Source organism: Glycine max, chromosome 2 (assembly GCF_000004515.6).
Source record: "Glycine max cultivar Williams 82 chromosome 2, Glycine_max_v4.0, whole genome shotgun sequence".
NCBI classification, from domain to species: domain Eukaryota; kingdom Viridiplantae; phylum Streptophyta; class Magnoliopsida; order Fabales; family Fabaceae; genus Glycine; species Glycine max.
The window spans coordinates 8,310,157-8,337,603 of record NC_016089.4 but is presented as its reverse complement, the minus strand read 5'-3'; the positions used below and the strand labels follow the sequence as shown (position 1 = coordinate 8,337,603).

At 35.5% G+C, this 27,447-nt stretch overlaps 1 protein-coding gene across 2 annotated transcripts; it reads left to right on the top strand.

The window, feature by feature from the left end:
* Nucleotides 1-8,866: 8,866 nt before the first annotated feature.
* On the top strand, nucleotides 8,867-11,364 carry LOC100785926 (THO complex subunit 4B). Of its 2 annotated transcripts, none has more exons than XM_003518605.5 (4): nucleotides 8,867-9,151; nucleotides 9,245-9,376; nucleotides 10,253-10,506; nucleotides 10,906-11,364. In XM_003518605.5, exons 1-4 carry the CDS (start codon nucleotides 9,026-9,028, stop codon nucleotides 11,174-11,176), a joined length of 783 nt encoding a protein of 260 aa, XP_003518653.1. In that variant the 5' UTR covers nucleotides 8,867-9,025; the 3' UTR covers nucleotides 11,177-11,364. The 2 variants fall into 2 exon arrangements, with proteins under 2 accessions (XP_003518653.1, XP_025980909.1); XM_026125124.1 differs by having other exon boundaries at nucleotides 8,880-9,151; nucleotides 9,227-9,376.
* The last annotated feature ends 16,083 nt before the right edge of the window (nucleotides 11,365-27,447 follow it).

Genomic DNA, 27,447 nt, shown 5'->3' with positions numbered 1-27,447 from the left:
AACCCGTTTTTAATATTAGTAGTTTCGTATTCCATTTTATTTGTTCTGCTCTTTAATTACCAAACAACCAAACCCCCCCCCCCCATCGTTACTGTTACTGCCAGCATATTATGAACATTTGGCTTGTCACTGCTCGTTGGGAAACGACCTAGGATCACTTCCTAGTTACTGCATTTTCATGTTTATTTGATTCGGGTACGGCCTCGATCAATTAGCTATGAGCAGATGTTAATATTGGTAAATGGAATTCCATTACAAATTATGAAGTATGATTTTATTTTGATATCAGCTGCTTTGCAATAGTTTCTGATATATTATTAAGATTTCTTTTCTGAAGACATTGTTATACACTATTTTGGTAGATTGTCAAGGTAGATTACCATTGCATCAACAGCAAGAAAAAAATTCATTATATAAAAAATTAACTATATTTGTTTTATTCAATGAAATTATCTTTAAAATATATTTCATTTGATTGAATATCAAATTCTAATATATGATAGTTTAGGACAAAATTATCTTTTTTGAAATTATCTAAATTTGTTAATGAGTGTGAAATAATTTATTTCACTTATAAATAAGACCAGATGTATAAAATGTACAATCATGAGGGAGAAAGAGAAGAAAGAAAACAATTTGAAATGTAAAAATTTGGTCTGGCAAACGCATACAATAAATCATGACATGTTATCAGACTGACCAACCATTCTTAGGTCCATATGCAACGTATTATTTTACTATTTCATTGTAATTATAATTTTTTATTAACTACCAAAACTTGTCGTTTTGTCAATGGAAATAAAAGGCATTAGAAGTTGGTGGCTCCCAAAGATGTGTGGGGTGTATGCAATTATTAATAACAAGATGAGGTATCATAAGGAAAGAGAGAACTAAAACAACTCAGAGAAAAATGATCAGCTGCAGCTCTTGCTTTATTCATCAATGGCGGAAGCTTATATACATGAGATGTAAGGTTGTTATAACCGAAAGCTAACTAACCTAACTAACTTCTCCATAACCAACTTAACCAACCTAACTAATGCTGTTAAGAGCCCCCCTCAAGCTGGGAATGGATATTCATCATTCCCAGCTTGTTACAAAGGTGCTGAAAGATGGCAGGCGTCAAGGCCTTGGTGAATATATCCGCGAGTTGCAGGGATGATGAAACTGGAAGGAGTTTGACGAGGCCCGAGTTAATCTTGTGACGGACAATATGACAATCTATCTCAATGTGTTTGGTTCGCTCATGGAAAACAGGATTTGTGGCTATTTGAATTGCAGACTGGTTGTCACAATATAAGGTTGCTGGTTGAATGAATGTGGTGCGAAAGTCCTGAAGTAGATAAGTCAGCCATTGTAGCTCGCAAGTGGTAGAAGCGAGAGCTCGATACTTAGCTTCAGAGGAGTTGCGCGACACGGTTGATTGCTTCTTTGATTGCCAAGAGACAAGGGAAGAACCAAGGTAAACCAAGAACCTCGTAGTAGATTTTCTGGAATCTTTGCACCCTGCCCAATCCGAGTCACTGAAAGCTTGAAGTTGGGGAGTGCCCGTCGCAGCGAAGAAGAGTCCTGAGCTTGGTGTACCCTTGAGGTATCGAAGGATGCGAAAGGCAGCTTGAAGATGAGTGTTGGTAGAAGTAGCCATGTATTGGCTGAGTTGCTGAACTGCATATGCGATATCTGGGCGTGTGTTGGTGAGGTATATGAGTTTGCCTATTAATCTTCTATAGGAGGATGAAGACTCAGTCGAAAGAAGGTTTCCTGAGTTCATTTGCAGCTTCGTGGAGTAATCCATTGGTGTTGAGTTTGGTTTGCAACCTAGCATACCTGAGTCACATAAAATGTCCAAGGTATACTTATGTTGACATAGATGGATGCCATCAGAGGTGCGTGCAATTTCGAGCCCGAGAAAGAACTTCAAATCTCCAAGGTCTTTAATTCTGAACTCTTGATCCAGGAGGGTGATTATGGTTTGTATTTCAGCTATGCTGTTTCCTGTGAGGATGATATCATCCACGTATACTAAGAGTATCGTAGTGATGGCTCCTGTGAAGCGCAAGAAAATGGAGTGATCTGCATTGGATTGTTGAAACCCGTGAGAGGTTAAGAAGCTAGATAACTTCGTGAACCATTGTCTGCTAGCTTGTTTAAGCCCGTAAAGAGACCGTTGAAGACGACATACAAGCTGCGGATTATCAACCGAAAGATCTGGTGGGATTTGCATATACACTTCTTCGTCAAGTTCCCTATGGAGAAATGCATTGTTGACATCCAGCTATCGTAGATGCCATCGGTTGAGTGCAGCTAATGCAAGAAGAAGACGGATTGTAGTGAGCTTCGCTACCGGAGAAAATGTGTCGAGGTAATCTAACCCCTCCATTTGGGTGTACCCCTTTGCAACTAATCGCGCTTTGTGTCTTTCTATGGAACCATCTGCCCGATATTTGATTTTATATATATGCATATCCATCTGATAGCTGTCTTGTGAGGAGGAAGAGGTGTGAGTCTCCACGTGTTGTTTGACTGGAGAGCCTGTAACTCGACCTTCATCGCCTTAATCCAACAGTCATGGCGAGAAGCTTCGGCGTATAAGGAGGGTTCTGTTGTTGATGAGATGCTCAAGACGAAATTCCTGTGTGCAGGTGAGAGACGTGAGTATGAAAACACTGAACTTAGAGGATAACGAACAACCGCCGAAGCATTTGATGTAGATGAAGCAAGGTCTCTGTGATAGTCTTGGAGATATGTCGGGGCATGTTTTGCTCGTGTGGAACGCCTAAGGTGTGGAAGAGGTTGCTCATTTGAAGGTTCATTAGATGAGGGTACTGATATCGTGGGTCGTGATGGGTAGTTTTCTATTGGTGGGTCAAGGTTCTTACCGGAAAAGGATCCCGGAGATGGAGCTGAATTATCTGGGTTTAAATGCTGGATTTCAGAATAATATGGGAAATGATCTTCATAAAACATGACATTTCTAGACACTGCAACATCATTAGAATGCAAATCATATACAAGATATCCTTTTGTATGTGTTTTAAAACCAATGAAGATGCATGGGTGTGCCCTAGCATCAAGCTTTTGTCGATTTGCTTTGAGCGTGTTGATGTAACATAGACATCCGAAAACTTGAAGGTTAGAGATATCGCATGGATGCTTATGTAATTTTTCGTAAGGTGAAATATCATGCAAGTATGGTGTGGGGATGCAATTGATTAGGTATGCGGCATGTGGCAAGGCGTAACACCAGAAATTAGGTGGTAGACTCGCCTGAAACAAGAGTGCTCGAGTGATGTTGAGTAGGTGCTGATGCTTTCGTTCCGCGACACCATTTTGTTCTGGAGTTTCGACACATGTAGTTTGGTGTATAATTCCTTTCGATGCATAATAATGATGCATGAAGAACTCAACCCCATTATCACTTATGATTTTAACTTAGCCATTATACTGTGTTTCAATGAATGCAATGAAGTTCATAATGACATGTCGTGTTTCAGCTTTAGATTTCATGAGATGTACCCATGTAAAACGTGAGCAATCGTCAACAATCGTTAGGAAATACTTGTGACCATGCATGGATAGTTTCGAACATGGGCCCCATATGTCCATGTGAAGTAAATCGAAAACATGAGATGCATGTGAATTGCTAGAAGAAAACGACATTTTCTTGTGTTTTGCATAATGACATATGTTGCATACAAAGTTTATGTTATTAGTCAGAAGATGTAACATCCCAATTTTTGTAATCTAGATTAAAAAGGATTGTTATTTATAAATAAATAAAGTTTTAGAAAAATGATGAGATTTTATAAATAAATAAATAAGGAGATATAGTTATTAATTAAAATAATAATTTGAGAGAAAATAAAAAGGGTATTTCATTTATTTGTTTGATAGAAAATAAAATAGAGTTCCTTTTTATAAAATATTAAAAATAAATAAATAGAGTAATAATAAGTTGTGTGTACCCTAGGTATAAATAGCGATGTTAGGTCAGTTTTTAGACTGACGATGTCTCTTCTTTCCCTCATTTTCGTTTTCCCTCTCCTCCTCTCCAAAACCCTTTCTTTTTCCCGCAGCCCACCAAACCTGTCTCAGAAAAATAACGATCTCGGACTCGTTCACCGTTGGATCGTCGTGAAATTTGAGTACCACGTTTGTAACCCAATTTCGAACATTCTCACCGTTGGGAATTTCAAAATCATATCTGAGCTTAGAGGAAAACCCTTCGCATTGTAGCATTTTAATTTCCCACAGAAACCCAAAACTGTCTCGGTAAAACTACGATCCCGGTTTCGTTAACCGTTGGATTTTCATGAAATTTGGATATGTTATTAGAAATTCAATTGCGCACACTTCCACCGTTGGGATTTTTGAGATATTATTCGCGGAGGGAGAAAAAGAAATCACATGAAAACAGTACAAGTGGAGGTTTTAATCTCTTCTCCGTCTCTCTGACGTTTGGGAATTCTATCGGAGCATTCGGAGGAATAACTGAAGGAATCTCAAGGAACTGCTAGAGATGTTACTATCGCTGGCTGAAGACACGTGAGTCCGCTCAGAGGTAAGGGATGAGGTTATCGCAATTGGGGATTAGAATGAACATGTGTAGGGATCCTTAGAGAACTAAATTTGGGTTTATTTTGGGATGTTTATTGAATTATAATTTTCTCTTTATGATTATAAATATAATATTATTGTGTTCTATGTACCAATTGATGTCCTGATGAGAATTGATTGATAAACTTGAGTGCTCTTGATGTCTTTGTGTTTAACCCATGAATTTGATTAATTGATTTTGATATAATTGTGAGAAACTATTTCAAGGATTTTACACTCCATGTTGTGATGAAATCTTTTGTATAAATTGTTATGTTGAGGTTATGAAATGATGATTCAAACTGTGAGTATGTGATAAATTGAACATGTGACGGATGATGAAATACATGTGTATTGAGATGAGATGTGTGTATTGAGTTCTGAACTATGAACTGTGCAATCACACAATTGTAAGACCCTTTAAGGGCGACGAATATTGGGATGGGATCCACTGTGGGAACCCGACGAGTTAAAATGATTTTGAAAACAATTGAGTAGATGTGTGTATTGCATAGTTCATAGGTAAAATGTACATGATTCATGAGGTGTGATAACATGTTAAATTGAGATTATACCATTGTGATTGGGATTAAGTGTATGTGATAAATTGAGTATGTATATGATTGAGATATATATGTGCATTGAGTTGTGAACTATGAATTGTACAATCACACGATCATAAGTCCCTTCAAGGGTGACGAGTTAATGCTAAGTCCCTTTTAGGGCGACGAGTTGATGTTAAGTCCCTTTTAGGGCGACGAGTTGATGCTAAGTCCCTTTTTGGGCGACGAGTTAATGTTAAGTCCCTTTAAGGGCGACGAATTAATGATAAGACCCTTAAAGGGCGACGAGTTAAAATTATTTTGAGAACAATTGAGGAGCCGTGTGTTTTGTACAGTTCATAGATAGAGTCTGTGTGCTAAAATAATTTTAGGGGTTGGACCTGAATCAGGAGGGAGAGGCCCTGACGGACTCTTCGGAGTGTAGGCCTTGGGGGTCACCGGGTTTAAGTGCTCCTTTAAGCCTATGTTGATCCCATATGGTTGGAGCATTCTTGCAAAACATCATGACCCTGACTGGTCTCCCTATGATCTTACTTAGTGAGAGTGACCTGACAAACCCATTGTGTGGTGTGTCTTGTTATGTACTCCTAAGCGCCCCAGGGTGGTTTTTCACTGACATGGTACCACATTGCATATAGGCTTGAGTCTTAGCATAACTGTCGCATACGCTTGCTAATTGTTTATTATGAAATTGATGTGTTATTATGTCTTGATCGGAGTGTGTGATTCCTGTGTATAATGATTGATGATTGAAAGGTGTGATTGATGGATGAAAAGTGTGATTGATGAATGACAAAGTGATGAAATAATGTGAGATATGCTAAGTAAATTGTATTTGGCTACTATATGTTGTGTTGTTTCTCTCTAGTAGTTAGCAATGTGATAACTCACTCCCGGTTTGCTGTTTGTGTTTGGATCCTATGATGATCTTGAACTTTGTGTTCGTGGGAGCAGATGAATAGGTGGATGACTATGAAGAACCTCATGCTAGAGGACACGGGAACACCACGCTCTGATAGGATGTGACATTAGGATATAGGTTCTATATTAATTGTATGAGACTTATATGACTTTCTTTGAGTCGAGATGACTTTATTATTTATTTGGACAAGTTTGAATATGATGTAGAAGAAAGTGAATGTGAGCCTTTTACCCATTTGAAAAGCTTGTATTTAAAAATGTTTTAAAAATACTTTTAATTAATATTTGAATTTTTATTCCTTTATTAATATATATGTGAAGGGTAGAGGGTGTCACAGAAGAGGATAATAGGTTTTCATACATTGTATTCTTTCAGCTGATGGGTGACCCAACCTAAAGTACCAAAGGTCTATGGGAATTACATTGCATCGAGGATGGATGATGGTAGAGTTTATAGCTTTGGTGGTTATCTGGTTTGGTATCAGGTGATAGAGACCATGCTTTGCTTCAACTATACCAATATTCATATGGTTGTTCGTTTCCTGCAATACGCATGATGTGGAAGAAAAGATTAATTCACAATTAATGGAAGATACAAGCTTTGATATCGAAATAAGATTGAATGTGAAAGTGGGTATATAAAGAACATTGTGTAAGGTTATGTTGGGCGAGAGCTGAATTGTTCCTGAATGAGTGGCATGAACATATTGGCCGTTCGGAAGTTTTACTGTGATTGGGTTGATTCGTCTATGGGAGTGAAGGTTATGCAAGGAGCTAGTCACATGATCTGTAGCCCCTGAATCTAGTATCCAGGAGGTGGAAAGCGCACTGGTAGAAGGTGACATACCTAGGTTTATTGGAGTATTGACGGTGCATGAAGAAATTGATGCAACCTGTTTGGGTTGATTGGGTGTCGTGTTCTCGGCGGATGGCTCCTGGATTAAGGCGAGTAGTGCCTTGTACTGCTCAGGGGAGAAGCGAACGAACTCATGGGACTCATGATGCTGAGCTTGATCATCAGTGGCTTTGCTTTCTACTGTCACTACGTTGTTCATGGTGGTCCTTTCATCGTAAGGCTTGTATCCCGGCGGGTACCCATGTTTCCGATAGCAGACATCCACTGTATGTCCTAACTTGCCGCAGTGGGTGCACGTTTTTCTTCCATTGTTACTCTTATTTTTCGCATCGTAATTAGAGGGCACTCCATGCTTCTTATAACACACGCTTTCCACATGACCAATGCGTCCGCAGAAATCGCAAATGGTCTTCGCGGCGTTAATGGAGATGTCTTTGGGTTCGAAGTTGATACCTGGTCCGGTGTTACCTAGCAATTGCCTTTCCTGTTGAGCTACATAGGAGAATATTTTGGATATGGCGGGTATGGGATCCATGAGAAGGACGTGAGAACGAATGTTAGCGTATTGTTCATTCAAGCCTCGCAGGAACTGCATAGCTCTATCCTCGAGCTTTCGTTGCGCGATAATGGTGAAAGCAGTGCAGGAGCACCTGATATTGCAGGAATAGATTGGATCAGGTCTAAAGTTCTCAATCTCATCCCAAATCATGCGTAGACGAGTGAAATACTCAGTAATTGTAAGTGAACCTTGCTTCATCGTTGAAGCTTCTTGCTGGAGATCGGAGATTCGCAAAAGATCCCCCTGTGAATACCTTGATTTCATGTCGCACCAAATTTCCTCAGCTTTGTCCATCCAAAGTATACTTTGCCGTATGGAGGTAGCCACTGAGTGAACTATCCACGAAACAACCATATTGTTGCACCGGCGCCACGCTCCATGCATTCTATCCGTCTTCAGTGGTTTAGGCGCGCTTCCATCTATGAACTCCACTTTGTTCTTGGTACTTAATGCAGTGACCATGGACCTACTCCATGAGTGGTAGTTAGTTGAGTCTAGGACTGGGGAAACAAGGGCAATGGTCGGGTTCTCGCTCGGATGGAGGTATAGGTAACTCTCCGTGTTATTGATTGATGCTTCATTCATGGTGGATTATTGAGGGTAGTGGAAGAAGGAATGTCAGCGCAACAGAACTCTCCACCAGAAGAGCTCTGATACCATAATAACAAGATGAGGTATCATAAGGAAAGGGAGAACTAAAACAACTCAAAGAAAAATGATCTGCAGCTCTTGCTTTATTCATCAATGGCGGAAGCTTATATACATGAGATGTAAGGTTGTTATAACCGAAAGCTAACTAACTTAACTAACTTCTCCATAACCAACTTAACCAACCTAACTAATGCCGTTAAGAATTATGTTTTTTCATCCTCACCTCCATTTGCTAGAGCGACGCAAAGAAGCTATGCACGATATTTTACCGTAGTTGAGTAGTATCATTTCCCAACTATAAATAAAATCAAACGTTGCTTCAGGCTAAAATAAAATAATGTTTCGGTAACTTCATAATTTTCATTTTAAAAAAAAAATAAAATAAAATGCTTTACACTTTTGAATCAAGGGTTGATAGCACGAAATAATGATCAGACGACCTCGAATTGGTTGTTTTCTTCACACGCTGACACGCGTCAAAATATCAGTGGAACTTGATCAAAATTCGTACACAATATGTCAGAATCCATCACACCACAAACAATCTCCGTCGTAAACACGATTCAGTGCAGCGCACCAGCTACAATATTTTGACGCACTCACATATTTGTCGCGTATATAATCGCCTGATGAAGATCAGACGGTTGGGATCTTAAACGTGTGGTTCGTTTGATCTATCAAACGACTAAAATAACTGTAGTATGATTGAGTACGTGGGATGGCGAAAACAGGGAATTGGAGTCCTCTTTCTTCTCCCTCTCGCACTGCGCCATATTCAAATACACTCACTCACTCAGTGGCACAAAAACACGCACACTCACTCACAAACACTCTTCCCAAAACCCTAAACCCTCACTTTTTTTTTTTTTTCCGACGAGAATGGCCGGCGGCATCGACATGTCCCTCGACGACATTAAGAAGCGTTCAGCCGCCGCCGTGGCTTCTCGCCGCCGATTCACGGTTGTTCACAACCCGGCCAGAACGACGCCGTACCCGATTCCGCAGGTGAGTTAGGGTTTCATGCTTTCCTATTTTTCCCTTATTATTATTATTACTAAGACGAAGAAAAGAGAATGTTAGTGTTTGATTGGTTGTCAGGTAAGGCAACAGAGCATGGTTGCATTATTTCCAGAAATGGTTTTGGAGGAGTCAGGCGCGGCTAAGATTGAAAGTGGCACCAAGCTCTATTTATCTAACTTGGATCATGGAGTTACCAACGATGATATCAAGGTTCATCATCATCTACACTAGAAATTCTGTTCTGCTTTATTTTTCCCCTACTTTTTTACTGTTTTACTTTGTATGTGTTATGATCCATTTTTCTTTGTACGTCTCGTGACAATAGTAGTAAATGTTCTTTCATCAGGGTGATACAAATATAGTTTTAGGTCCTTCAGTTTTCTTTTCAGTCAAATTTGGTCATGCTCCCTGTACTTGTATTTTTTATAAGTTATTTTATTATTAATTAATTTCTTCACTCGCCCTAGTGTCTTATGTTTCATAAAGAGAGATGAAAATAACAGATTATCAAAAAAAATATGAGAATCAAAGTTATTGGTCTTTACAGTATTGGAACTTAGGTCAATTTGGACTGAAAATTGAAGGACCTGAAACACGTTTTACCCTATAATTTTTATCATTTTGATTCTTGGTAGTGTTTATGCTTACTATATTTTGTTTATTTTGTTTTTTTTTTCAACTTTTGTTCTTATCCGTGTCATAATTTTGCTCCTAACTTCAAAAGTGTAGCATGCTTGAATCTCTGTATTCCGAAAGTTTGCGTCTGTGGAGAGGTGCAGAAAATGTCACAACTTGCTACTGTTTGCTACGTATTCGATTGGTTTCTATATCTTTGTTAATGTTAAATTTTATGTCATTTCTGATGGCAACCCTGTCATTCTTCTGGTTTATGAAGTCAAAGTTGTCACATCTCAGTTTTTTCCCCTCCTTGTCTTTGGTTGAGGTACATCGGGCTACATACCCAAATGGCTTGTGTCAAACATCAAATATACATTGAAAAAGGGAAAACACAAATTGTAGTAGCCCTATTTCTTTTGGTCTGTCAAATAATGCAAAAAATTGAAAAATTGTGTCTGACTTTCACAGCTGCTGTTCTCGGAAGAGGGTGAATTGAAAAGCTACACTATTCATTATGATCAGAGTGGAAGATCAAAGGGAACTGCAGAAGTTGTGTTCGTGAGGCATTCTGATGCTTTATTAGCCATCAAGAAATACAACAATATGAGGCTTGATGGAAAGCCATTGCAAATTGAGCTTGTTGGAACAAGTTTGGCTACTCCTGCTGTCGCTCCTCTTTGTCAAAATAACTTGATGGGAAGACCAAATGATGTCCATTTTAGGTGTGAAATTCTGATTCTTGATCGTTTGTGCTTCTCAGCTTTATATATTTCTTCATCTAGTCTGAATTGTGAACCTATCATATCATTTATCCTTTGAAATACTCGATAACCTTAATTTGAACTTTGCAGTTTCTCACTTGTGTTACCTGAAATCACAGGTTATATTTAGATAGTCCTTGGTTCTGACTTCTGAGTATATGAATATATAATTGTTTTTCAATAAATAAATGTAAATTCATGTGGAGTGTACATGCTGCATATGTTATTATAGTGATACCCTGGAATTGTGCTTAACTGCTCATACATGGCAGGTTTTATCCTCCATGTCCCTTTTCTTAGATATCTTCTCTGTTACTATTAATTGCAAGTTCTGGAATACTGTACTACTTTTTTATGCAGCACACGAGGAAGGGTTGGCGATAGTGGGTTTCACAATGACTTTGCACAGGGCTACCTTCCAAGGGGCCGTGGAGAAGAGAAGGACCATATTCGAAAGGTGTCTTTTAGAGATCTTGATCATAGCTTTGAGAGGTTTCACCGCACTCAGAGTCAGAGAAGCTACGCAAAAGTAAATGGCAATTTTGGAAAGGTGACTGCTAAAGATCTTGATGATGACTTGGAGAGGTATCACTTAGAGGCTAAGCGGATTAAAAAGCAAAATGGAAAGTGAGATAATTACTGATAGCTTTAATGACTCATTCTGAGTACATACGACAGACAAGCATTGTTTATAACATAATGGTAATATGTCTGGGGTTTCTGTTTTCTAATTTTTGTTGCAAAATCTTAACATTCCCATGTAGCTCCTATAAACAAGGAAGAGACAATTGAATGCAACAATGTAGATTTACACCCTAACGCGCTAATTAGATTTCTAAGCACAAAAAACTGACAATTCTGATTTCATCCAATTCCGTGTGTCCCGTTAATTGCATCAAGGAACTATATAAAGTCTAGAAACTCTTCCATGCAAAGAGTCACAATTAAGTTATCCAAAATTTTAAGGACTGCAAAACATGTTGGTAGTTAAAGTTAATTTCATATTTCTAGGTTTGTTTCAATCAGGTCAAAATATTGTGATGTTTAACCAACACGTTCATCATGGCTATTGCTAGGTGCATCCAGCACTATTGTTTGTGTATCTAGCAATTTAAGTAAAGTGACAAAAATGTACTTTACTTAAATTTTAAAAACCCTCTCCCTCTTATCTTCCTCGTGGAGTCCATACTCCTTCTGTCACAACGCGTCTTTGTCCTCCTCCGTGTCTGCGTCTTTCTTGCCACGCTGTCATCATAGTTAGCCTCTGTTGGCTCCGTTGAGGCCGTCTACACCATCGTCGTGGTATTTCGTTGTCAAGGTAAGTTTTTTTGTTTTGTTTTCGTTGTTCATTAGCGCATTCGTATCTTTGTAATGATGTACAGGTTACATAATTCGTATGCGTTATACGAATTAATTAATCTATATAACGCGTATGGATGTTATACTAATTAGGTTAATCCGTATGTGTTATACGACAGATTACCTAATACGGATTAGTTAATCCGTATAACGCATCCGGATTATGTAATTGTATCTTTTTTAATTATCAATAAATTCATTTTATTTATTTTTTTAATTAGTATTTTTTTTATAAAAAGTATTATTTTGATTTATGTTTTTAAATAGTTGTTTTTTTATTAAATATAAATATAAATTTTTTTGTTTGTAAATAGTTATTGTTTATTTTTTAAATAAAAAATAGATTATTTACAATTATTTTTTTAAATGGTAGTTGTTTTTTTTAATTGTAAATATATTAATTTTATTTTTGTTTCTAAATAGCTATTGTTTCTATTTTAAATAAAAATAGTTTATTTTGAATTATGTTTTTAAATAGTGATTTTTTAATTCTAAATGTATTAATTTTTTTAAATAGATATTGTTTATTTTTAAATAAAACATTTATTTTGAATTTTGTTTTTAAATAGTTAATTTTTTAATTTTAAAAAATATTTTATGAATTATGTTTTGAAATTGTTATTTTTTTAAAATTAAAATATATTATTTTCAAATATGTTTTGAAATAGTTATTGTTTTTTCAAATGAAAATATATTATTTTCAAATATGTTTTCAAATAGTTATTGTTTTTTTAAATTAAATCAAATATGTTTTCAAATAGTTATTGTTTTTTTTTAAAATTAAAATATATTATTTTCAAATATGTTTTCAAATATTTAGTGTTTTTTAAAATTAAAATATATTATTTTCGAATATGTTTTTAAATTGTTATTTTTTTAAAATGAAAGTATATTATTTTAAAACATGTTTTCAAATAGTTATTGTCTTTTAAATTAAAATATATTATTTTCAAATATGTTTTGAAATAGTTATTATTATTTTTAAATGAAAATGTATTATTTTCAAATTTGTTTTGAAATAGTTATTGTTTTTTAAATGAAAATATATTATTTTCAAATATGTTTTTAAATATTTTTTTAAAAATAAAAATATATTAATTTCAAATAGTTATTTTTTTAAGTATAAATATTTTATTTAAAATGTTTTTTTAAATAGTTAGTCTATTTTAATAAAAAATAGATTATTTTCATTTTTGTTTTGAAATAGTTATTGTTTTATTTTGTAATTATAAAATTAATTAAAAATAAAATTTGAATATATATATATATATATATATATATATATATATATATATATATATAATATTTTTTTATTTATGAATGATTGCATTGTAATTGGTTGAAGTATTATTTGAATTTTGACATAGATTTTTATGTATGTTCAAATTTGCAGATTATGGTTAGAACTAGAGGTTTATGTCGTGCTTTAGGCAAAGTTGTAGGAAGAGCCCTAGGGAGAGAAGATAATCGTGATTCAGATGAATCTCTCCAACAGCGAAGGCCAACAACATCTGCACGTAGGCATCGAGAAATTGCCGCTGTTGCTGAGGAGAGTCCTCACCTGGATGACGCAGCTGAAGAAGTCTTCCAACAACCTGAAGGAGTAGTTGTTGATGATCAGGGTTTTCCAGGCGGGCCGCGCGACACATCAGTTCTGACTGCCTATGCTGATCATGTTGTAGTCATTGTTTGTAATGGAGAGGTATTTATAGTTTTAAAAAATTATATTTCAACAAGTTTTTGTTATTATTGTTAAAATTATTTAATTCTTTTTATGAACGTCCAAAATTGAAGTTATCCTCCTATGGAAGACAAGTTCATAAATTCGGGAGGCCTGCTACTGAGATTGAAGGGTTAGTCGTTGCCACAAGATTAAGTCCTTTGATCGCATGTTCATTGGACATTGTCGATCAAAAACTTATATATGTTTTTACGGAGAGGTGGCATAAGGTGTAGAAGCAAAGCTTTCAAGATTATTTTGATGATGCCAAAGATTTTTAAAAAGATACATTAAAAAAGATTAAAGAAATCAAGAAGATTCAAGAGAAGACTCAAGATATGCAAGAACCTCAAGAAAAGCATCAAGATAAGTATAAAAAGAATTTTTCAAAGAAAAGATTGAATAACACAATTTGTCCAAAAGAATTTTTCAAAATCTTTTACTAGAGTTTTTACTCTCTGGTAATCGATTACCAGAAGCCCAAAAATAGTTTTATAACTGTTTTACAAAGTAGTAATCGATTACCATGGGCATGTAATCGATTACCAATGTTTTTGAACGTTGAATTTCAAATCTCCAGAGTCACAACTTGTGACAAAATATTTTCAAAATAGTGTAATCGATTACACAATATTTGTAATCGATTGCCAGTGGTTTTTGAATGTTGGATTTCATACCTCAATGAAGAGTCACGACTTTTGATAAAATAAACTGTGTAATCGATTACACCATTATGGTAATCGATTACCAGTGACTGATTTTGAAGAAATTGCAAAAGAGTCACAACTTTTAAAGTGATTAGTTTTTGCCAAGAGTCAAAACTTTTAACATGGTTCTTCAAGAGTCATTAAATGATTATAAATATGTGACCATGACACGAATTTCAAATATTGATTAACACTAATTCTTAACATCTTTCTAAAAAGTTTTTGTTTAACACTTGCTTTGTCAAGAAAAGTTCATCAGGCAAAAACTTGTGCTATTCTATTTTCTTCCTCTCCTCAATTCTTACAAAAAGTTTTTCAAGAGATCTACTCTTGGTGACTGTTTTCAAGATAAGGTCTTCTTGGTTGCAAACACTGAACACAAGGGACCAACGTTCCTTGAGTTCATTGCAAGAAGCAGGATTTGCTTCTTGATTGATCACTGGACACAAAAGACCAACGTCTTTTGGGTTCATTGCAAGAAGTGGGTATAACTTTTTGGTTGTTATCACTGGACACAAGGGACCAACGTTCCTTGGGGTTCATTGCAAGAAGTGGAAACAACTTCTTGGTTGTAATCACTGAACACAAAGGATGGAAGTTCTTTGGGGTTTATTGCTTGTAAAGGATTTTACAAGGATAGTGAAAATCTCAAGCGGGTTGCTTGGGGACTGGACGTAGGCACGGGTTTTGGCCGAACCAGTATAAATCCGGTTTTGCATTCTCTCTTTCCTTAATCTCTTTTACTTTCTATTGTGTTTATATTTCTTTAAGTTTACTTCTCCTTATTTGTTATTCAAGTAACTTACAATTAAAGAAATAATTAAATCTAGGGAATATCTAAGAAAGAGAAATTTTCAATTAAGAATAGTCAACGAAATCTTAATTCAACCCCCCCTTCTTAAAATTTCTTAGGCCACTTGTCCAACATAAGGAAACTAGCAGTTTCCATCTTCCAGTAGGAGAGGTCGTCATCACCCTCAATGATGTGGCCTCTTTGCTTCATCTGCCCATCATAGGCGCATTCCACAGCTTCGAGACTCTTCATGTCGACGAAGCAGTGTTGATGTTAGTGGAGTTACGTGAAGTCAGTGAAGATGAAGTCAAAGCTCAGACAGTACAGTGTCATGGGGCATATGTAAGACTATCATGACTACGAAACATTTATCATAGCAAATGTGAGGCCGAACACTGGACTATAACAGCTCGAGCTTATCAGTTGCATTTTCTAGGTTGCACTTTTTTTGCTAACAAGAGTGCAACACACGTGCATGTGGTGTTCTTGGACACCTTTCGAGACCTCTATCAGAGTGAAAGCAACGCATGGGGAGCTGCCTCCCTAGTGCATATGTACAATGATTTGAATAATGCTTGTAAGAGTGACAACATACAACTTGTTGTATATATCACACTATTACAGGTAATTGTCATTGAATTTTATTTAATATTTTTTTTTATGTTTTGATTTGATATTTTTTTTTGTTTTGAAAATTTGTGTAGTGTTGGATTTATGAGCATTTTCCATCTGTTGCTGAGGGTTTTACGGATGAAGACTATGATGAAAGGTCACCATGTGCCTACCACTGGACCTATACGAAGGCATTACCAGCGTCAACGTATCGAAAGCGTCTAGATCGACTGACGACTGCTAATGTTTGTTGGATGCCTTATGGTGCCATCATGCAGTTAGAGACTTTGACCCGATTTCATGTTTTTCTAGACATTTTCGATGGGATCCCATTGTTGTCATACACTGACCAGAGAGGGTTGTGTGGTAATTTGGGTATGTTCAGACGATTCCTCCATACTTTCCGGGTTCAAGATTATGCGTGGAAGATATTGACGATAGATGGATGCATTTCTCTGACTACCTTGCACCGGTTGGCTAGATTTATGTTGTGCCTGGAAATGTGCACCAGACTATATGGAGTGGTTCTACATGATTTTGCATCCATTCATGAGGCTGACACAGCTTGGGGATCCACCCAAACATCCACCTATCGTGCAAGATGAGACATATGTCGAACCAGATATGCCTCAGTACTTGGTGGTGGCAGCAGCTATGGAGGAAGCATTTGCGCATGCACCTTCTGATTTGGAGCAGCCTAGACATGCAATGGTAACATATATATATATATATATATATATATATATATATATATATATATATATATATATATATATATATATCCTACTTTTAATTTCATTTAATTTAAACATGCAATATGGTTATACCTTATCCGTTGTTGTGAATGTCATAGGAGGCTTGTCAAGCAATAGCTGAAAGGTTGGAGAGGTTGTTCAACCTAAGGATAGTGACTGAAGGCACAAAAACATATGTTGTCATGCAAGATTGCCTAAGGATCGCTAGAGGTGTCACTGTGGATCACAATGTATATGTGATGTCGCGACGAAGAGGTGTACAGATCACGCATGTAGACATTTAGAATTTTTTAGGAAAATTTATAGACTGTTTATCATTTTATTTTATTTGACAACATTTTTCTTTTAGCAATTTTATTTGAATTGTTTTTTATATTACCATTGACAAACATAAATTATTTAACAACCGCTTATATCAACACACGTAAATTAAACTTTCCACACTTTAATTTTTTTTAATAACTTTCGAATTAATCTTAAAGCGTAACACTAAACCCTAGTCTGCAAAACCCCTAGTTTTTGATGTTATACTAAACCCTAGTTTTCACGTCATAGTTAACTCTAACAATGCACGTAACACTAAACCCTAAGTATTATAGTAACCCTAAACCGTTTTAACATAAGGTGTAATAAATAATTATAAGAATTTCCAATGAAACAACTATATATTATTGTAGTCCATGACAATGTCATAGGTACCTAAATGTTCGCTCTTCACTTAAATCAACATAGTATCTTTTCAACATCATCAAATTTTTGCACTGCTGCATTCTACTAATATATGGAGTTGGTCACTGCTTTTCCTGAGGATGACAATTTCTAGACCATAACAACGTTAGAGGCGGTAAGGGACAACGGTCTCTTAAATAAAATTGTTACACATGCACAAACAATTTCACGTTATGATAACACAATTAATTTCATAAATTTAAAAACGGGATTATGATGAATCTACCTGAACAAAATGATTGTCATACACATGACCAATACATATTACGCGATGTACAAAAGAATTTGTTGGTGGTTGACTTCTAAGAAGAAAAAATGTCATGCTTTGTTGTAGAGACAATGATACAAGGATAACATTATACCTTGATGTAATGACATATCTCATGTCGATTATATCTATCCACTTATCCATAGTAACCTGCATGAACTAGTTATATGGATTATATTTATTTAAACTAAATTTTAAATAAAAAAACAAAACGTAAATTACATACCATGGATAATCCATCAATAAATAGGGATCTCTTTAATTCTTCAAATCTATCTATGCCACTAAGGAGGTTGATATACTCATCAGATCATTTGACAAGTTCTTTAAGCAAATGTTTGCGCACCAACGACCATGAATCCTCACCCATACCTAATAAGGCAACAATTGCACAATATCCACAATTATTGTTAGCTTTGACATCGATAATGTTTTCAATGAAATCGTGAATGAACGGATGGAATTGATTCAACATCGGCATAGTTCTTCTTGGAATTGGTTGGTCAGATGATGATCAAACTTTGTTGATCTTTGATGTTTGGTCATCGGTTTCTTTTGAGCAACTTTGGTGTTGACATTTTCTGGAGGAGGACACATAGAGTTTAGATCAGGATAGGCAATTTCCCGGAATTTACTCTTTAGAGTAACTTTGCCACAAACGTCAATCTCTTCAAATCACTTGGATATGGTTTCCATCTCTTCGGTTATGGTCACTAGGGGCTTAGATAATCCTTGGTCTGAAAAACTTAGCCTCCACCAAAACATATGGAGTGTCTCAAGTGGTATGGTACCAACAACATATTTAGATAGCTCACATGCATCTGGAAGACCGTGATTAGTTCTCATGACACATCCGCGACGAGAAGGGTTTTTGCCAGCATAATGTACACACTCAATGAATATACTAATCCCGTTCAAGAAGCTTCATTAGATGTTGCATTTCAGTATCACTACCTCTTATGGAAAAATGGTATTCACTTCTTGCATTGTATAACTATTGACATTGTGTTCATTCAACGTTAACAGAATATTTCTTGGTTTCACCATTGACTTTGTCATATCAGCAATAATTGTCTTTCATCCTTAGTCAATCGATCAACGTATGGATGTCTAACTAATGACTTTTCTATTTCATGATTATGACTCCCACACATTAACTTCACCATCCATCCTTGGCCTCCAATCACTGGTTTCCCACGAAGCTTAAAGGGACACCCACATTTCCTACTATCAATATTTCTTCTTTCAAAATCTTTCTTCCTAGACCTATATTGGTCACTTCTTTCACAACCAATTAAGACAAATAAAGTCCTTCCCCTTATACCACTGTTTGTGTCTAACTTCATAATCACCGCCACAAATCCAACTTCATAAGCAACAGATGGAGCCCATTGCAAAACATCATCTCGGGTAGCAAACACTTACAATGCAATTCATACAAGTTTAGTCTTCAAAGGGACATTCATTTTATTAATTTATTAACAATAAATCACATTAATACCTAAGAAGTATTGAATGCATCAGAACAGTTAACATGTTCTTTATTCACATCAATTTCGTCTTCATTTTATTCATTTATATCAACTTCTTTAGATATTATACTATTATACATCAATTGATCTTCGCCCATCTTAACAACACATTCAAAAATTTTAACATCACAAACAAACAACCCCTAACCGCACCATACATATATTATCACACAAAATCCTATGTAATTTTTTACTGCATATAATATTATAAAGCATTAAAATTGATAACCCTATATATTAAAAACCAATAACATCAAATTTTTCTACTTACAATTCATAAGCATATAATACATAAAAAAATTATAATCGAACCATATGTAGTAAAATAATTATTTTATTCAACTTAATTCTAATTCCTAAAATTATGACCACACAAAACAATCAATTTTAGACCACAACAACTCAAATAAATTATACATAAATTACAAGGGTAAATTATCTTACAATTAATATCATTTCCAAAATATAAAAATAAGTAATTACAAATTGATTATCAATCTACACTTATTTAAAAATATTTAAAACAATAATACGAATTACATTTAAAAAAAACAAAAAAACAAATAAATGTTTTATACACATTAATTTATTTTTTTTAACAATCATGCTAACATATTTATAATTCAAAAAAAATTAAAAAAATTAATATTTATTTTAATTTAAAAAAATTAAAAATTCGTATAGTTCATACGGTACGGAGTACCAAATCCGTATAAGTCATACGAATTAGTTAATCCATATGACTTATACGGATTAGGTAATCCGTATAAGTCATATGAATTAGTTAATTCGTATGAGTTATACTGATTACATAATATGTATAAATCATACGAATTAATTAATCCGTAAGTTATAATAAAATTTACGGATTAATCAATCCATAAGTTTTATATAACTTACAAATTCTTTAATCTGTATGTTATGCAAAAAAAAAATAATGGTGACGTACCCAGACGTATCTCCATTAACAACCAAACCAACCATCGCAACAACCACCACTGATGTACCTCCGTAATACTTTCACCTCGACCGAAGCGGCATAATGCACCTCTCACAACAATGAAAAACCAGAAGAAACCGAGAAAACGAAGGAATGAATGTGTTACTATAAAAAAAAGTAACTTAAAAGAAAGAAAAAAACAATAAGGACATTTTTGGAATTACATTTTATTATTGGGTGTACAAACAATATGGCTGTTGTAGCTAGCAACACCCGTTCATCATTCATCATCTTGATTTGGTTTGGGTGATGACAAAAAAGAAATAAAAAACTGAAGAATCAAGAACAAAACCAAAGAAAAATAATCATTTCTTTGGATTCTGTTTTCATCAAGAAACAAGAAGCTGGCCCATAACCAACTTTAAGTCCGTTTAAGTTGTGAAAAATAGATGTCCAAATAGAAAACTTGTATACAGTGATGCAATCAAGAAATTTTACACACTCTGTCAATGGTGGCACTGTTCTCATGTGAGCCTAAGTACATTATAGCCTTAATGGGAGCTTTTCAAGCCAGGTGATGCTAGGTGCACCTAGCATTATTGCTGGTGCACCCAACATCCTTGTGCCGCTGTTTCATTTGCTTTGGTTGTGCCGTTGGAGCTTCTTCTTTGTTGGAAGTTCGAGCTTCTTCTCCTCCATTGGTTGTCAACATTGAGGACTTGCAACTTCATTGTGTTGTTCCACCGTCGAGGTAAGCTTTTTCTCCTCGTTAATGGCTGCCCTTTCGTTTTTGGTTGTGTTGTCATACAAATCTACATGATCTGTGTTTGTAATAAGATATGTATTACTCATATGGATCAACTTGATCCCTATGAGTCATAAGGATCTAGTTAATCCGTATGACTCATACGAATCTACTTGATCTGTGTGAGTCATACGGATCATCTTGATCCATATGACCCTTTTTAATTGAAAAAAAATAGGTATTTATGTTTTGAAAAATGTTTTTAAATAGGTATTTTATTTGTTAGTTTTGTTTTAAAATTAGGTATTGTTTGTGTTTAAAAAAAAAATATGTATGATTGCATGGTGTTATGAAATAGTTTTAAATTTTAATAGTAAATATATGAATTTTGTAGTTGCTTATGTTTATTTTATTTCAATGAAAATAGTCATATATTATTTAATTATGTAGTTGTTATTTTATTTATGAATTTTGTGTTTTAATTATGTAGTCATATATGGTGTTATGAAATAGTTTTAAATGGTGTTATTTTATTTCAATGAAAAATAGTCATATATTATTTAATTATGTAGTTGTTATTTTATTTATGAATTTTGTGTTTTAATTATGTAGTCATATATGCTGTTATGAAATAGTTATAAATGGTGTCACTTTATTTCAATGAAAAATAGTCATATATTATTTAATTATGTAGTTGTTATTTTATTTATGAATTTTGTGTTTTAATTATGTAGTCATATATGCTGTATGAAATAGTTATAAATGGTGTCACTTTATTTCAATGGAAAATAATCATATACTATTTGTAGTTATAAATTTTGTAGTTGTTTATGTTTATTTTAATAGTAAATATTGAATTTGGCCAAAAAATGCATGTGTCAAAATTTGTAGATTATGGTTAGAACTAGAGGGTTAGGTCGTGCCTTAGGCAAAGTTATAGGTAGAGCCCTGGGGAAAGAGGATCATCATCATTCAGGTGATGTTCCCCAGCGGCGAAGGCCTACAGCAGCGCACGTAGGCAGCAGGAAGCTGCTCCTGTTGTTGAGGATGATCCTGTGGTGACTGAAGACTTACATGCACATGCTGAAGAAGCTGTTGATGATTTTGAGGGACTTCCAGGTGGACTGCGTGACCCATCAGTGCTGACTGACTATGGTGACCATGTTGCAGTCATCCTATGGAATGGAGAGGTATTTAAAATATTTAATTAAACTTATTTGTTAAGTATTTGTTATTATTTAAATTTATCATAATTTTAATTATTATTTTTATAAGTTGTCGAATCATTTAATTTTTTTTGTAGGAACGTCCTGAATTGAAGTTATCCTCCCATGGAAGGAAGGTTCAGAAATTTGGGAGGCATGTTCCTGAAATTGAAGGACTAGTCGCTGCCACAGGATTAAGTCCTTTGATCCCATGTTCAGTAGACACTGGCAATTGAGGACTTATATCCGCTTTTATGGAGAGGTGACATAAGGAAACTAGCAGTTTTTATCTTCTTGTTGGAGAGCTAACCATCACCCTGGATGATGTGGCCTCTTTGCTTCATCTTCTAATTATAGGCGCATTCCACAGCTTTGAGACTCTGCATGTCGATGAAGCAATCTTGATGTTGGTGGAGTTACTTGAAGTCCCCGGAGAGGAAGCTAGAGCTGAGACAATACAATGTCATGGGGCATACATACGCCTATCATGGCTACAAGATATTTATCAGAGTAAATGTGAGGCCGAACATTGGACTGTTGCAGCTCGTGCCTATCTGTTGCATTTTTTAGGTTGCACTCTTTTTGCTAACAAGAGTGTAACGCATGCTCATGTTGTTTTTTAAACACTTTCTGAGACTTGAGTCAGTGTGGAAGCTATGCATGGGGAGCTGCTGCCCTAGTTCATATGTATGATCATTTGAATGATGCTTGTAAGAGCGGCGGCCGATAGCTTGCTGGTTACATTACCCTATTACAGGTAATTAATATGTTTTTAACATGTTAATTTGGACTATGTTTTTAATATGTTAATTTGACATTTGTTTTATTTTGATCTAATCTTTGTAGTGTTGGATATATGAGCATTTTTCCTCTATTGCTAAGTGTTTGACTGATCCAGACTATGATGAGATGTCACCACGTGCCTGCCGGTGGATTGCTACGAAGGCTTCTTCGAAGTCATTACCAGCATCGAGGTACCAGAAACGTCTAGATGGACTGACAATTGTTGATGTTTGCTGGATGCCATACGGTGAGCACCGTGGAGTGCGGAATTTTGATTAGATTTCGTGCTTTTCAGGACATCTACGATGAAGTCCCATTGTCGTCAGACACCGACCAGAGAGGGTGGTGCGACAATTTGGATATGTTCAAACCATTCCTCCACAGACTACGGGTTCAATGTTATCATTTGAAGATATTGACGACAGGTGGATGCATTACTCTGATTATCTTGCAGTAGTGGGGCAGATTTGTATTGTGCCAAGATAGTGTGCATCAGATTACATGCATTGGTTCTTCATGATTTCTCATCTATTCATGATACAAGCACAGCCTGTTGATCTGGCTAGACATCCACCTGTGACGCAGGATGACACATATGTGGAGCCACATATCCCTGAGGTCCCAGTGGCACCAGCAGCAGCACCGACACATGCCCCTTCTGATGAGGAGCAGCCTAGACATGCAATGGTAAATAATGCTGCATTATTGTTCTATCAAATGTCATTTAGTTCAATTATTGTAATACTTTATGGGTTGTTTTCAATATCATAGGAGGCTTGCCAAGAAATCGCAGAAAGGTTTGAGCGTTTGCTCAACCTAAGGATAGTCAATGCAGGCACAAAAATACACGAGGTCATGGAAGACTGCTTAAGGATCGCTAGGGGTGTCACAGTAGATGGCAATGTTTATGTCAGGTCGCGACGAAGGCAACACACGGATCAGCCATAGACGTCATCCATTTTATATTTTAATATTTGGACTATGTTTATAATTTTCTTGTATTTGACAATATTTTGGTTTTACCAAACATTTTGTAAATGTTAATTTATTTTGGTTTATAATTTTTAGTCTATGTTTATGCCTCTAAATATTAGGGTTAACGTTAACAAATTATTTTAAATTACGTAACTGTTAAACGTACCAGGTAACCCTAGTAATGACGTAACACTATATCCAGTTAACGTTAACAAGTTTTTATACTGATGCATTCTACTAATATATGGAGTTGGCCACTACTTTGCCCGAGGATGACAATTCCTAGACCATAACAATGCTAGAGGCGGTAAAGGATAACGATCTTTTAAATAAACTTGTTGTACATGCACAAACAATTTTATGTTATTATAACACAAATGATTGCATAAATTTAAAAATAGGACTATCTTGAATCTACCTGAACAAAATGATTATCATAGACGTGACTGATACATATTATGCGATGCACAAAAGAATCTGTTGGTGGTTGACTTCTAAGAGGAAAGAATGTCATGCTTTGTTGTAGCGACAACGATACAAAGATTACATTATACCTTGATGCAATGATATATCCCATCTCGATTGTATCCATCCACTTATCCATAGTAACGTGAATCAAACAAATATACACATCACATTTATTTAAAGTTAATTCTTAAAAAGCAAAACATAAATTACATACCATGGAAAACCCATCAACAAGTAGGGACCTCCTTAATTCCTTGAATCTGTCTGTGCCACCAAAGAGCTTGATATAGTCATCTGACCATTTGCCAAGTTCTTTAAGCAAATGGTTGCGCACCAAGGACCAACACTCTTTACTCATACCTAATAAAGCAGGAATCACACGATATCCACAGTTACCGTCAGCTTTGACATCCACAATGTTGTCAATGAAATCGTGTATAACAGGATGAAATTGATCCACCATCGGCATGGTCCTTCTTGGAATAGGCTGGTCAAAAGATGATGCATTACGCTTCACTGAAGAATTACTATTTTGCACAGAATGTAAAACATCAACATACTCCCAGTAAGACAGATCACGCTTTGTTGATCTTTGGTTTCTCTTCATCGGTTTCTTCTGTGCACCTTTAGTGTTGACCTTTTCTGGAGGAGGACACATAGAGTTTTGATCAGGGCATGCAATTTCCCGAAATTTACTCTCTAGAGTTACTTTACCACAAACATCAAGTTCCTCAAATCTCTTAGATATGGTTTTCATCTTTTCCTTTATGGTCACTTGGGGCTCAGATAACCCTTGGTCTGAAAAACTTAGTCTCCTCCAAAACATATGAATTGAATATAGTAGGATGCTACCAAGAACATATTTAGATAGCTCACATTCAGAAGGAAGACCATGTGTAGTTTTCATGACACAACCACAACAAGAAGGATTCTTGCCAACATAATGTACACGCTCAAACTCAGCAGCAATTTGATTTAAACAACACCTTGAAACCATGCCAAGAAGCCTCTTATATAAGGTAAATTTAAAAAGATGTCCAATCACATGTGTACTTGTTTCAAAGGATGCTTTAATTTCAGTGTGTTGCAACATGATCATGTTGTTCATGGCATCCCAAACACTACATAAGTCTCCAAGGCTATTTTGTAATACTCTTTTTAAAGCCCAATGAGCAGATTCAACCCTACATTTGAAATACACAAAAAACAAAAAATAAATACAATAATTAAAATCCATCAATTCATCAACCCTAATAGAAAAACATGAACATTTTCATACCTGTTTGTTGTTGTGTTTCCTAAGTGCATCACCTTATTCGTCCAAGCTATAACAAATTTTTCCTTGTGGGGGATTATCCATGTTTCGTTAACATAGTTAACAAACATTGGCTAGTGTGAACAAGCAATTTCAAACTTCTTAAGGCAATCATCAAACTGATGTTCCAAAGGACAATCAACCAAACTTCCCCAGGCATCCATCACATATTCCCAAGCATTTTTTTGACCAATTAGGGATTTATATTTTTCCTTGACATTCTTGTCGATGTGAAACCTGTACAACAAGCTTGTACACTCAAGGAATACAATTTTCACTACATTCATCAATGCTAGGTTTCTACCAGTCATAATAATTCCAGGGAAGGCATCACGTCTTAGAAATAAACCTCGAAGCCGTTCTAAAGCCTATACCACATTATTAACACGTTCACCCTCCAGATATGCAAAACCAGCAGAGAATGTCATCCCTGTTGGTGTTACACCAACAAAGTCAAGTAGTGGGAGTCTGTACCTGTTTGTTTGTAGGTACTATTTATCAAAAACACCAAATTACATGCATTGCATAACTTCACTGCATCAAGGTGACACCAAAAGATATCATGTACCATATCTTTATCCTTTAATCTATGCCAATGAATATATTGATCCCGTTCAAGAAGCTTCATTAGATGTTGCATTTCAGTATCACTTCCTCAATGGAAGAACGATATGTATTTCTTGCATTGTATATTTGTTTAATTGTTGTACAAATATTGGCATTGTGCTCCTTCAACGTTAGCAGAATGTTTCTTGGTTTGACCATTGACTTTGTCATATCAGCAATAATTATCTTTTCATCCTTAGTCAATCGCTCAGCGTATGGATGTTCAACTAATGACTTCATCAATTCATGATTATGACTCCTACACATCAACTTCACCATCCAACCTTACCCTCCAACCACTGATTTCCCACGAAGCTTGAAGGGACACCCACATTTCCTACTCCCAGTATCTCTTCTAACAAAATCTTTCTTCTAGACCTATACTGACCACTCCTTTTACAACCAATACCAGTGTTTGTGTCTGACCTCATAATCACCGGCACAAATCCATTTTCATGAGCAACTGATCGAACCCACTGCAAAACATCATCTCGGGCATCAAACACCTACAACACAACCCACACAATTTTAGTCTTCAAAGGGACATTCATTTTATCAATTTAATAACAATAATGAAGATTATTACCTAAAAAGTATTGAACGCATATGAACAATCAACATGTTCATTCACACCATATTCTTGTTCATTTTCATCATCCATATCAGTTTCTTCAGACATTATACTGTCATACATTCATTGATCTTCGTCCATCTTAACAACAAATAAAAAATTTTCACATGAAAAACATACAACATCTAACTACACTATACATATAATATCATACAAAACTCTACATAATCTTTTACTGCATACCATTTTATAAACACTACAACTCATAACCATATATATTAAAAACCAAAAACCCTATATCAATCTACATACGAATTATTTCAAATACACATATAAACAATTTTTTTTTTTTACAAATTTACATACAAACATATTAATAATTAAAAAAATTAACTTTAAACAATTTTTACAAAATTCAAAATGTGTAAACCATACGGATCAACTTGATCCGCATATTAAAATTACACATACAAATCAACTCACTCACCTAGCAACACAACTCGCGCGTACTTGGTGAACCTCCGACGACGAACTAGCCACCGCAACAACCACCAACCACCGGTAACACTTTCACCTCTACCCAAGCGACACCTCACTCAACGAAAAAAACCAACAGAGCACAAAGCAGAGCGCAAATGCCACAAACCAGTAAAAACCCAACAAAAAAAGGCTAAAAATAACTTAAAAAGTAAGAAGAAGACTCGTAGGGTTAATTCTGAAATTACCAAAAAATGTTGGGTGCACAAACAATAATGCTGGTGCACCTAGCATCACCCTTTCAAGCCTATGAACATGGTGCTAAGAACATACTTGCAATGT